Raw genomic sequence first — 13,436 nt, 5'->3', positions numbered from 1 at the left:
AACTGCCTTCACTGGATTATCCTATTATGCTTATGAGCACCCACAGAGATAAGTGAAATCGTGACTATTCGACAGAAACGGAAGCCAGCTACTGTGTATGAAATTATTAAAACAGCCATATCTATATTGACGTGAGACTAGGGTGGAAGTCGTCATCCTTTCTTAGATATGTGTGGACAAGTACTGAGTGTAAGGGTCAGATGTAAGGCGACAAAGAGCATTAGTAGTCGGTACTACATCGTGGGGTGTGACGAGGAAGCATGTACGATCATAGCGATCAGCCGCGTCTGTCATTACCTGGTGCTCCTGGAAGCCCTGGAGCGCCGGGGTATCCTGGGTATCCTCCTGGACCTCCGCCTGGATATCCTGTGGCAGGAAGTTTGTAATTAGAACGATGGTCTCACAGTATCACAAGATTAAATGGTAACAAATGATAACTTCCTGGGTATTAAGCAGAAGGGTCAGAAATGTTTGACGTTGCCTCATAATTTCGCTCCTGGTCATATCATAGAGTGACTATTTTGATTCATTAGGGACGATTCTCAGTCTGGCAAAGTTGTGCTGTTGGCACCTCTCCATACCCTCCCGTCTCACGTAGAGACATTTTTTGCTACCGTGACGAGCCCCAACAAATAAATCGTGGGGTCCCATACTGGCTACGATCATGGTTTGAAGCTGTGCGTCATAAAACACATACAAAGTTACATATTTATTTATTGTTTCTTTTTATTCTGGTTTGTAGGTTGTACAATAGCTCATATTTTGCTTACTAATTACCATCTAATAACATACTGGATATTTCAAAATAATACTGTGTTACAAAGGAAAGTAGAATAGGTAAGTTAGATGAGGAACAGAGAGAGAGAGAGAAAGAGGAATAGTAATAAGAAAAATATGTAAATGTGTCGCGGTCTCTGCAAAGAACGGTGCCCTCAGCTCTGCCGTACTCGATTGTAGCCCGTCCCTATGTGATAGATACTAAAATTTGTCTTCGTACTCCAATTCGTCGGTGACGGTAAAGGAACTGGAAGGTCAATAGAACGAAATTGATACTGGAACAATAGGAATATTAACAAAGGTAAAATAAAGGTAATAGAGTGTAACAGAATCAAATCAGACGTTACTGGGAGAACGACACACTCCTTTATTTCCTTCTTCTTGTAGGGAGTATCTCTTTCGTTAGAGCTTTCTGAGCTAGTCTTTCTTACTGTTGGGTCTACTGGTCATATGTTTAGCAATGCCAGAAGCGTCTCTGTTGGTGTTCTATACGCGTCTTCGAGGCACAGGAATATACTTTGTGGTCGCCGAAGGTACTGTGTTATTTTCACCGTTATGGCTATGTGAGCCCATACACTTTGCCCATAACCTGCTATAGCAAAGAGAGTTGCATTGTGGTGTGTTCGTATTATGCTTGGAGACAGCTGAAAGTTTCTTTCGCCGATTGCGTGTACTTTGCTGAGGATTTAAACGCCTCTTTAGCAGACGATTTCTGCTTGCGTCTGAATGTTCTGTTTCCAATTGACATTTATACCAAGGTAACTACAAACTGCTTTTCTCTTCACTCGTTGATTACCTATTTTGATCGAAACTCCTGACATCCTACCAGCAGGCGCAAGCTTGGAGGGTATTGTTTGTTTCTGCCATCAATGATCTACCCTACTGTAATCAAATGTACTGGTAAACTATGTGTTGTCTGTGCTCTGCCTAGAAGTCAGCGAGATGGAAAATATAGGATTTGACGTCAAAAGTTCGCTTGCTGAGCCGAACTATTGGTTTTGCAAAGATACTACAAGCGCTGACTCTCTAACATAAAGTTCTCTCCAGTAGGTCCTCTCCTGGTTGTAACTGAATTCGTGATAACAGAACAGAAATGTTTCACGTTTTTGTAATCTCATTGGAGAGGGGAAAACCTTATATCCGTTCCAAATCAAGAGCAAATTTCAGTTTTCTTTAAATATTATCCTGTTATACATGGAACCACAACGGTGCGTTAAATTTCTGAATTCAGTTTCAATTGCAGTTTCCAAAATCAAAATACGGAAAAACTTAGTTGTTTCCGCATGAAATAAACTGTAATTATGCAAAGAACTAGCCATCCTATGAGGAAAAAGTATGTTTCATCAAAGTAGGTAATTGTATTTTTCACATGAAAAACAAAAATGTATATGTTACAGAACATATGACATTTTCAACACTTTTATGAAAACACTGGATATAAGTAAGGTAACATACAAAGCAACGCAACGAAAATTGTCTGCAGTAGGACAAATGATGCAAAAATCGTCATGTGAGAGAGCTAAATTCAAGAAACATCAACATATATAGTGACTACTGGAAGACATTTTCATAAATATTGCGGTTTGTGGGATATGTAGCCAACAACTTCTTGGGATCCTCCAACCTCTGTTGTTCCCTGGAACAGATCAAGGAGGCATGGTGTGCTGAAGTTTCTACAGCTTACGGAAGCTGAATGAATTCTACACTAAAGCATGAACGACCTTGACGATAGATACAGGTTCGCTGTGTTGTGAATAGTACAGAAATTCCATGCGTGTACTCGATGGATATTCAACACTGCAGGATATGTTTTGCAGTAGGCTTTCCTTCAGTGATCAAAATCCAGACGTGTAGGGATTCGAATTTTATTACTGACACTTACAGTATGTTCAAAATTACTGTAGGACTGAACATGTGAAGACTTGGAGAAGAGAGACCACGTCCTGTACAGAACACACGCCTATTCTTACATTTAATTCAACTCGTTCAAACTCGTTACTGAATTTTCGACACGCGGGAAACTTATTTTGTTACTGAATTTCGGTGACCACATTATGCGTCCGAATTATTAAGAATGTGTCAAATTTTCATTTTCTCCAAACCGAAATTCTGCCTGAGATCCCTAACACGAGATAATGTAAGTTAAACATGATGCGTGATGCTGCGCTTGCGCGTAGCGTGAAAACCTCAGGGGCGGCCTGTTTGGTTTTATTGCATGAAATGGAGCGCAATGTTTGTAATTAATCCATCAATATGTTTTCTGAGCAAAATTTCTACATTTTTGCAGCGTAACAAAAAAATTACGCCTGGTAATTGAGCTGAAGAGACTTAAGGGTTCGGCAGGAAGAAGAAGAGTGATACAAATTACACGCCTTCAGTTTTTCAACAGTTGTAATGCGGACAGTGAGAGCGATTTCTTTTGTGTGATGAGAGCACCTGCCCGGAAAGCCGCGTGCGTTAACTCGCCACTTTCGGAATTCGGGGAGATGCGACGACCTCGGATGGAATACCCACCCGGCGGATTAACGACAAGGGCCAGTTAGGTTAGGTCAGTGTTGCTTAACGTCCCGTCGACAACGAGGTCATTAGAGACGGAGCGCTAGCTCGGGTTAGGGAAGGATGGGGAAGGAAATCGGCCGTGCCCTTTGAAAGGAACCATCCCGGCATTTGCCTGAAACGATTTAGGGAAATCACGGAAAACCTAAATCAGGATGGCTGGAGACGGGATTGAACCGTCGTCCTCCCGAAAGCGAGTCCAGTGTGCTAACCACTGCGCCACCTCGCTCGGTCGACAAGGGCCAGTGTACCGGCCAGTGAGGAAGTTGGTTTTAGCCAGTTGTCCACATCCAGCTACGTAACTACCAGTCTGGTATCCACAAATCATCACTCCATTATACAATTCGCAAACATTTAGAAAACGTTCCCACTCTTTCACATGAGGTAACACTAGACGTAGTCTGTTGGGATACACAACTAGGATTTCGGACGAAAATGGACGGCGACAGGAATAGCAGAAGACCACGCCCGGCTACTAATACTGCCAAATCCAATAATTAACATGCTGACCCCATGTAGGTAAGGGATACACGCGAAAGAAAAATAAGGGTAAGACTGAGTAATTGAGATGAACTTCATTCAGACTCAGTTATTACGAAAATGTAATTAGACTGTGCCAGGCACTTAAACTACGTTCGGCTGGAATGACAGTGCCATTGTGGCAGCATTAAGGTGGGGATTAGAAGACGGATTAATCCCATAAGCTCGAGCTTCTTAAGCTTATCACTTACTTCGGCGTTTCGGCACTGAAGCCAATAATCTCATATTTCCGTCTTTTCAGCTACGAAAGAACACGTTGGAGCATTATCGACAACAATTGTTGACAGTGTAGGCACGTAACGCGCTAACCATTTTGCTCGACAGACCACTTATTGGCGGTGCCCTGACCAAGAGAGCGATGTCTAACTTTTCCCTGAATAGCTTCTTACGAAATTGCTGCCAGCCGGGGTGGCCGAGCGGTTCTAGGCGCTACAGTCTGGGACCGCGCTACCGCTACGGTCGCAGGTTCGAATCCTGCCTCGGGCATGGATGTGTGTGATGTCCTTAGGTTAGTTGTAAGTTCTAGGGGACTGATGACCTCAGAAGTTAAGTCCCATAGTTCTCAGAGCCATTTGAACGAAATTGCTTGTGACGTTTTTCAGTATCACGCAACGCGCAACTAATAATTGTAATAACAGATAAAACGTTAACCCTTGAAGTGTAAGAAATAAAAATGAACAAATTCTCAGCGAATAACGACGATCCCAGAGACATCAAACTGCTTGAAGCACCATTTGCGACGTTGTGCAAGCGGGAAATGTAGGGGTGCGGATGAAGGTCTGGCAGCCGCAGATGATCGTCGCATCTACAGGTCTCATCGGTTTCATTGAATATGTGCCGTGGCTTCCTCGTCAGTCTCACTCCGCTACTAAATTTGTACAAGCGGTGGACAAAATATGGAAACACCAAAAATTCAATACATTACCATGCCTAATACGGTGAAGGAAGACCATTGGCGTTCGAAGAAGTTTCCAATAGTTTCGTAATGGGTAAATACAACTCCTATACGCTTTTCAATGTAAGTTTATATCATTTTTCCTACAAAACAGTTGCAAGTTTATGTAACGATGATGGACCTGTATATTGATCACGCACCATTCTCTCCTAAACAGACGACAAAAGCTGAATAATAATGAGATATCATGACTGGTGGCCGGCGGAGATGCAACAAGTCATCCTAGAGCTAAAGAAAACAGTCTTGGACGGTGCGAGTGGTGTGAAAACGAACCTTGTCGTATTGGAATACAGCGTCACTATTTGAGAACAAAGATTGTACCATGGGATCAGGCAAAATGGTCACTTAGTCCTTGGCAGTTATGCGACCTTACAAGTTATCCTTGGGGCACATGAAACACCACGATAGCCGGCCGCTGTGGCCGAGCGGTTCTAGGCGCTTCGATCCGGAACCGCTCTAGTGCTACGGTCGCAGGTTCGAATCGGGCATGGACGTCAGTGAGGTCCTTAGGTTAGTTAGGTTTAAGTAGTTCTAAGTCTAGGGGACTGATCACCTCAGGTGTTTTAAGTCCCATAGTGCTTAGAGCCAAATACCACGATACGGCTGCCGAAATTATCACAGAACCCTCGTCATGATTCATTCTTGAGACGTAAACTCGAGAAGTTGGGAATAGTGTGAAGTAAAGGACACCTCAGATCAACCGCCTATCTTCCATAGCTCCATAGTCCAGATTATATAGCTTCCGCATAACGATTTACTGTTAAAGCGATTTGTATCACTCAGGTGTGGATTTGGATTTCCACCTTGCCCAGGAATTCCCGGATTTTGGAGCCCTCTTCCTGTTCGTTTTGGTGCTGACATGGTTCGTAAAAGCAGTGACTTATGCAGCTGTCTTCTTATTTTTCGTCACAAACCTCTTCAATGACCGCCTGTCACGATCCCTCAACACACACTTTAGTCCGCGTTGTGACGTAGCGGACGACTTTTTCCACCGTGTTCCGCGTATGTGGTATAACTCTTCGTACTGAAGACACTTCGGCTGCCTTGGTTACGGAACTACTCCCGATACGAGCACCAACAGCTCGTCCACGTTCGAAGTCACTACATACAACACTGTTACAATCAAGTGTGACACTTACAACGTGTTGAAAATACTGCAAAGGCGCCGTTTGCGGTCAAATACAACCTGGCACCTTGAAGACTCGGCTAGTATCTGGATTTATGTCCAAGCATGCATTTGTCGCTATGTTTCAATATTTTTTTTCAACATCTGTAGTTGTCAGCCCTAAAGTAATTTTGAACAGAATATAATTAATGACTGATTACGTTGCTTTATACTCTCGTGTAACGTATACACATAACCAATTAGGTTTCTTTCAGAGTATGCTGCTGCATTAGCTCCATACTTAACAATCATATACAACCGTTCGCTCGACGAAAGATCCGTACCCAAAGACTGGAAAGTTTCACAGATCACACCAATATTAAAGAAAGGTAGTAGGAGTAATCCACTTAATTACAGGCCCATATCATTAACATCTATATGCAGCAGGATTCTGGAACATATATTGTGTTCGAACATAATGAATTACCTCGAAGGAAACGGTCTATTGGGCGGGATTAGCCGAGCGGTCTTAGGCGCTGCAGTTATGGACTGTGTGGCTGATCCCGGCGGAGGTTCGAGTCCTCCCTCGGGCATGGGCGTGTGTGTTTGTCCTTAGGATAATTTAGGTTAAGTAATGTGTAAACTTAGGGACTGATGACCTTAGCAGTTAAGTCCCATAAGATTTCACACACATTTGAACATTTGAAACGGTCTATTGACACACAGTCAACATAGGTTTGGAAAACATCATTCTTGTCATACGCAACTAGCTCTTCGCTCGCATGAGTGCTATTGACAAGGGATTTCAGATCGATTCCGTATTTCTGGGTTTCCGGAAGGCTTTTGACATTGTACCACACAAGCAGCTTGTAGTGAAATTGCGTGCTTATGGAATATCGCCTCAGGTATTTGACTAGATTTGTAACTTCCTGTCAGAGAGGTCACAGTTCGTATTAACTGACGGAAAGTCATCGAGTACAACAGAAGTGATTTCTGGCGTTCGCCAAGGTAGCGTATTAGGCCCTTTGCTGTTCCTTAACTACATAAGCGACTTGGGAGACAATCTGAGCAGCCGTCTTAGATTGTTTACAGATGACGCTGTCGTCTATCGACTAATAAAGCCATCAGAAGATCAAATCAAATTGCAAAATGATTTAGAAGAAACATCGGAATGGTGCGAAAAGTGGCAGTTGACCCTATATAACGAAAAGTGTGAGGTCGTCCACATGAGTGCTAAAAGGAATTCGGTAAACTTCGATTACACGACAAATCAGTCAAATCTAAAGGCCATAAATTCAACTAAATACCTAGAAATTACAATTACGAACAAGTTAAATTGGAAGGTACACATAGAAAATGTTGTGGGGAAGGCTAACCGAAGTCTGTGTTTTATTGACAGGACACTTACAAAATGTGACAGATCTACTAAAGAGACTGTCTGCACTAGGCGCGTCCGTTCTCTTTCAGAATACTGCTGCGCCGTGTGCGATCCTTACCAGATAGAACTGACGGTGTACATCGAAAAAGTTCAGAGAAGGGCAGCACGTTTTATGTTATCGCAAAACATGGGGGAGGGTGTCTCTGAAATGATACAGTATTTGGGCTGGACGTCATTAAAAGAAAGTCGTTTTTCGCTGCGACGGAATATTCTCACGAAATTCCAATCACCAACTTTCTCCTCAGAATGGGAAAATATTTTGTGAACCCGACATACCTAGGGAGAAACGATCACCACGATAAAATAAGGGAAATCAGAGCTCCTACGGAAAGTTATAGGTGTTCGTTCTTTCAGCGCGCTGTACGAGATTGGAATAATAGAGAACTGTGAAGGTCGTTCGATGAATCCTCTGCCAGGCACTTAAATGTGATTTGCAGAGTATCCATGTCGATGTAGATGTAGGTGTTTCTACAGATCTCTCTTCTTCTTACGAAAGTGGAATAGCATCTACTGGGAAAATAATGTATCTTGTTGAAGCGCCTCTTCTTCCAGTGCAAATCATTTTAAAAAATCTCACAACTATCTCACAACAACACATACTGTTAACTAAACAGCTGAACAGGAAAGCCCTCGGAAGTTGAGCAGACTGCAGCACGAGCATACACTAAGGCACGTCAAAACATGTAAGCAGCGCAAAGCCACATTGTAGTGATGCCATCTACCCACTGAGGGAGCAAGTACACGAGTAGTTGACTTATGTTGCTTCTGTTGTCATCACAGTTTTCTTGGGCCTACACTTTTGAGACGAGTCACTGGACTATCGCGATTTCTACACACAAAATGTAGATCCTAGACAAGCCCAATAATGGCATAAAGCGTGTTATGGAAAACTGCGAAATCACGTGGTTTCCGAAGTCACCGACTCAGTTGTTGGCATTACTTATTAACTACACTCAGTATGAGAATGTCTCAGATTGCTAGTGACGTTACCTGGTCCTTCTGGAAATCCTCCTGGTCCTGACGGCGGCCTCTGGCCTGGTGTTCCCGGGTAGCCTGGGGGAAACAACGTCCGCGTTAGCACTTTGCCGATTTTGTTAGTTACCCATTCCACATATCATTTGCATGGTCTTATTGAAACAGTGAGGAAGAAATCAGTTTACATTATTTATTTACGAGTATTACTACAAGATGGTCATTTGCAGGTTACTAAATTAGATTATTAAATTATTAACTTATTTACCTTTAACGCTTCTGATGTAAGTGGTATGCATTTAAACGTAGTTCTTTTAGCTATACACTCCTGGAAATTGAAATAAGAACACCGTGAATTCATTGTCCCAGGAAGGGGAAACTTTATTGACACATTCCTGGGGTCAGATACATCACATGATCACACTGACAGAACCACAGGCACATAGACACAGGCAACAGAGCATGCACAATGTCGGCACTAGTACAGTGTATATCCGCCTTTTGCAGCAATGCAGGCTGCTATTCTCCCATGGAGACTATCGTAGAGATGCTGGATGTAGTCCTGTGGAACGGCTTGCCATGGCATTTCCACCTGGCGCCTCAGTTGGACCAGCGTTCGTGCTGGACGTGCAGACCGCGTGAGATGACGCTTCATCCAGTCCCAAACATGCTCAATGGGGGACAGATCCGGAGATCTTGCTGGCCAGGGTAGTTGACTTACACCTTCTAGAGCACGTTGGGTGGCACGGGATACATGCGGACGTGCATTGTCCTGTTGGAACAGCAAGTTCCCTTGCCGGTCTAGGAATGGTAGAACGATGGGTTCGATGACGGTTTGGATGTACCGTGCACTATTCAGTGTCCCCTCGACGATCACCAGTGGTGTACGGCCAGTGTAGGAGATCGCTCCCCACACCATGATGCCGGGTGTTGGCCCTGTGTGCCTCGGTCGTATGCAGTCCTGATTGTGGCGCTCACCTGCACGGCGCCAAACACGCATACGACCATCATTGGCACCAAGGCAGAAGCGACTCTCATCGCTGACGACGACACGTCTCCATTCGTCCCTCCATTCACGCCTGTCGCGACACCACTGGAGGCGGGCTGCACGATGTTGGGGCGTGAGCGGAAGACGGCCTAACGGTGTGCGGGACCGTAGCCCAGCTTCATGGAGACGGTTGCGAATGGTCCTCGCCGATACCCCAGGAGGAACAGTGTCCCTAATTTGCTGGGAAGTGGCGGTGCGGTCCCCTACGGCACTGCGTAGGATCCTACGGTCTTGGCGTGCATCCGTGCGTCGCTGCGGTCCGGTCCCAGGTCGACGGGCACGTGCACCTTCCGCCGACCACTGGCGACAACATCGATGTACTGTGGAGACCTCACGCCCCACGTGTTGAGCAATTCGGCGGTACGTCCACCCGGCCTCCCGCATGCCCACTATACGCCCTCGCTCAAAGTCCGTCAACTGCACATACGGTTCACGTCCACGCCGTCGCGGCATGCTACCAGTGTTAAAGACTGCGATGGAGCTCCGTATGCCACGGCAAACTGGCTGACACTGACGGCGGCGGTGCACAAATGCTGCGTAGCTGGCGCCATTCGACGGCCAACACCGCGGTTCCTGGTGTGTCCGCTGTGCCGTGCGTGTGATCATTGCTTGTACAGCCCTCTCACAGTGTCCGGAGCAAGTATGGTGGGTCTGACACACTGGTGTCAATGTGTTCTTTTTTCCATTTCCAGGAGTGTAGATTCTAAAGTCATTTAATAAATTTAATCTATGGAACAGAAAGAGTTAACGAGAAGAGATGATGTTAGGCTAGATTTAAATTTGCTTTGATAACTTTCAGTTTACGTTGTCCGACAAAAGATCGAAGAACTGAATTGCTTTCTGTGCGACTGAAAACGTCATATGATTATACACATGATTTTCCTTTTTTTAGTTTTGCAACTGTAGGCACCACCATATGTCTCAAACTGCGACAGATCATTTATCATAATTTCACTAGCGAATATTGGTGGACGTCACATGTGTTAGTAGACATAATGGGTGCAACATTGAATATCGCGACCTGGTCAAATAATCAGAAGATTTTTGTGTCATACGCTAAGCGTTTAAAATGTCATTCAGCACTTCTCGGAGCTGCAATTAAAATTTAATAGAGAAATCAAAAATTACGGAACTTACTTAAATGATGGCGTCGCTTCTGACACAGCAGGATTTGTGACAGAAAAAAAAACACGTTAATACAGGGTGTAACAAGAAGCTGTGGCCAAAATTTCAGAAAAATTTCTCACACACAGAGGAAGAACACATGTTATATTGACACGAGTCTGGCAATGCTTTATTTCCATGTAAGAGTTCATTTTCTACTTCCCTTCATAATGAAATTAATCGTGGGAAACATGCAGAAAAAGGGTGTGCCAGTATTACATGAAAAGTTTTGCTACATGAAATGTTCAAAATAACCTATGGTTATGGTGTGATACAATTTTCTAAATGAAATGTTCAAAACACCGTCCATTAATAAGGGTACAATCATTAACCTTCCTTCACATTTAATCCCTGACGTGTTGTGTATCTCTGGAGCAGGGCTGGCCACACCATGTCAAAACACACGAGAGCCAAATGCTTGTTCTTTCCCGGAATTACTTGGTGTAACGCGGCATTTCAAGTAGTGTTTAGTGTTGCGGTGCCCCATTTTGCGCTAGGCGCAAATTATTTCAGTTCAGCAGAATCATGGAGTCAGCGCCGTTTATTCATCTTTATTTGTTTCTGGTATGAAGGACGTTCACAGATGCAGTGGCCGTTAGCACAAAAAGAGGCAGTCTAGCGATCTAGCTTCACAAGTCTCTAAAAATGAATGGGAATGACAGAAGAGAGGAATGAGAAGTCTCAACATCTATTATGCGGTCGCATTATCTACGAGCAATACAAATATGCTATGAAACGACATTACAAAACCATGCAGGAAGAATTTAATGCTTCTGACAATGGAAAAACAAAAACTTAATAACGATCGACATATTAGATTCATTGTTCTGTACATCAAGAAGCACTTGTGCTAAATTTGTAGGCATGGAGCACGTGAAGAAATTGGCGGTACGAATAGTAAAATTTCTGAAGTCGCACACATTATTCCACTGTCAATTGCAACAGTTTTCGATGGAACTAAACAAAGAGTATTGAGGCAATGTACGTTGGTTACCTAAAGGAGCAAGCCTGAAACGATTATTCAGTTTAAAGCCCGTTATTATTGAATTTCTGAAAGAAAAAGGAGTGCAAGGAACGAAAATTAAAACATCCGCAATTAATCGCAGACTTTTCATTTTAAGTGGACTTTAGCTGCCCACGGTCCACAGTAAGACAGTGCAGGGTGAGGAACGACTTGTTTCTGATTTGCTGGGAATGCATTTAGAAAGAAATCGCGTTGTAGAAGTGAAAAATCTAGCAACGACAGAAACAAAGTCCAGTTTCCTAAGCACACTGACATTAAAAAAATAAAAACAACATGTGGTCTGAATAATTCATTGTGAACTTAAAACAATTACAATAGTTACGTAAACGTTTTAAGTTCAGTGCAAATCTTACATTTATTTTCGAGCTGTTTTAGAGATCGTTTGCAGTTTCAGTTAAAAGACCCCCTTTGCACTCGCAAATGCAACGGATTGATCTGCAACGTAATTCCCATTTGAAAGACAAATTCTTTAACGTTAAAATTGCCCAGGTTGTTTTCCTAAGGTAGGGGTTCTAAGTATCCATAATGATGTTTCAAAAGTTCTACAAGATTTCGATCAACAAATATACAGGGTGTTTCCGTAAGAGAGTGCAAAAATTTAACAGGACATAGAGAATGCTTCACTGAACAATTTGTGGTACGCAGGAATAAAATCACGTTAATGTGTACTTTTTTAATTTACCTTAGTTACTATTAACTGCAAATATAATCACTGATACAATGAACGTACCATTTGTACTGTTATGGTATATTGATAATTTTTACTTATGGACCGTCTGACAGCAACTGAATAAAACACAATTTTAGTGCCATACGCGTTTCGTCATTATTTTCTGCAAGGCATCATCAGTGGCCTGGAATATGTACATATGTTAGCTATTTTATTTACGAGGGCAGTTCAATGAGTAATGCAACACATTTTCCACAATTTCTTGTGGAATATTTTCAAACATTCCCGCTTCGTCTCGTACAGTTTCATTGACTTCCGACAGGTGGCAGCGCTGTATGGAGCTGTTAAAATGGCGTCTGTAACGGATGTGCGTTGCAAACAACGGGCAGTGATCGAGTTTCTTTTGGCGGAAAACCAGGGCATCTCAGATATTCATAGGCGCTTGCAGAATGTCTACGGTGATCTGGCAGTGGACAAAAGCACGGTGAGTCGTTGGGCAAAGCGTGTGTCATCATCGCCACAAGGTCAAGCAAGACTGTCTGATCTCCAGCGTGCGGGCAGGCCGTGCATAGCTGTGACTCCTGCAATGGCGGAGCGTGCGAACACACTCATTCGAGATGATCGACGGATCACCATCAAACAACTCAGTGCTCAACTTGACATCTCTGTTGGTAGTGCTGTCACAATTGTTCACCAATTGGGATATTCAAAGGTTTGTTCCCGCTGGGTCCCTCGTTGTCTAACCGAACACCATAAAGAGCAAAGGAGAACCATCTGTGCGGAATTGCTTGCTCGTCATGTGGCTGAGGGTGACAATTTCTTGTCAAAGATTGTTACAGGCGATGAAACATGGGTTCATCACTTCAAACCTGAAACAAAACGGCAATCAATGGAGTGGCGCCACACCCACTCCCCTACCAATAAAAAATTTAAAGCCATACCCTCAGCCGGTAATGTCATGGTTACAGTCTTCTGGGACGCTGAAGGGGTTATTCTGTTCGATGTCCTTCCCCATGGTCAAACGATCAACTCTGAAGTGTATTGTGCTACTCTTCAGAAATTGAAGAAACGACTTCAGCGTGTTCATAGGCACAAAAATCTGAACGAACTTCTTCATGACAACGCAAGACCTCACACAAGTCTTCGCACCCGAGAGGAGCTCACAAAACTTCAGTGGACTGTTCTTC

The 13,436-nt window shown here is 43.6% G+C and overlaps 1 protein-coding gene across 34 annotated transcripts in view; it reads right to left on the bottom strand.

Moving 5' to 3' along the window:
• LOC126418822 (collagen alpha-2(IV) chain-like) overlaps nucleotides 1-13,436 on the bottom strand; it is a 177,577-nt gene that overhangs the window by 28,656 nt on the left and 135,485 nt on the right. For all 34 annotated transcript variants that reach the window (XM_050085775.1, XM_050085778.1, XM_050085767.1 and 31 more), the window contains 2 exons: nucleotides 8,362-8,424; nucleotides 298-366 (listed from right to left, as the gene is read on the bottom strand). In XM_050085775.1, coding sequence (XP_049941732.1) covers nucleotides 298-366; nucleotides 8,362-8,424 — 132 coding nt within the window. The remainder of the gene's footprint in view (nucleotides 1-297; nucleotides 367-8,361; nucleotides 8,425-13,436) is intronic.

Source organism: Schistocerca serialis, chromosome 9, assembly GCF_023864345.2.
Source record: "Schistocerca serialis cubense isolate TAMUIC-IGC-003099 chromosome 9, iqSchSeri2.2, whole genome shotgun sequence".
In the NCBI taxonomy this organism is placed as follows: domain Eukaryota; kingdom Metazoa; phylum Arthropoda; class Insecta; order Orthoptera; family Acrididae; genus Schistocerca; species Schistocerca serialis.
Note: the sequence above shows the minus strand (reverse complement) of the source record. Positions and strands in the feature narration are given on the sequence as shown.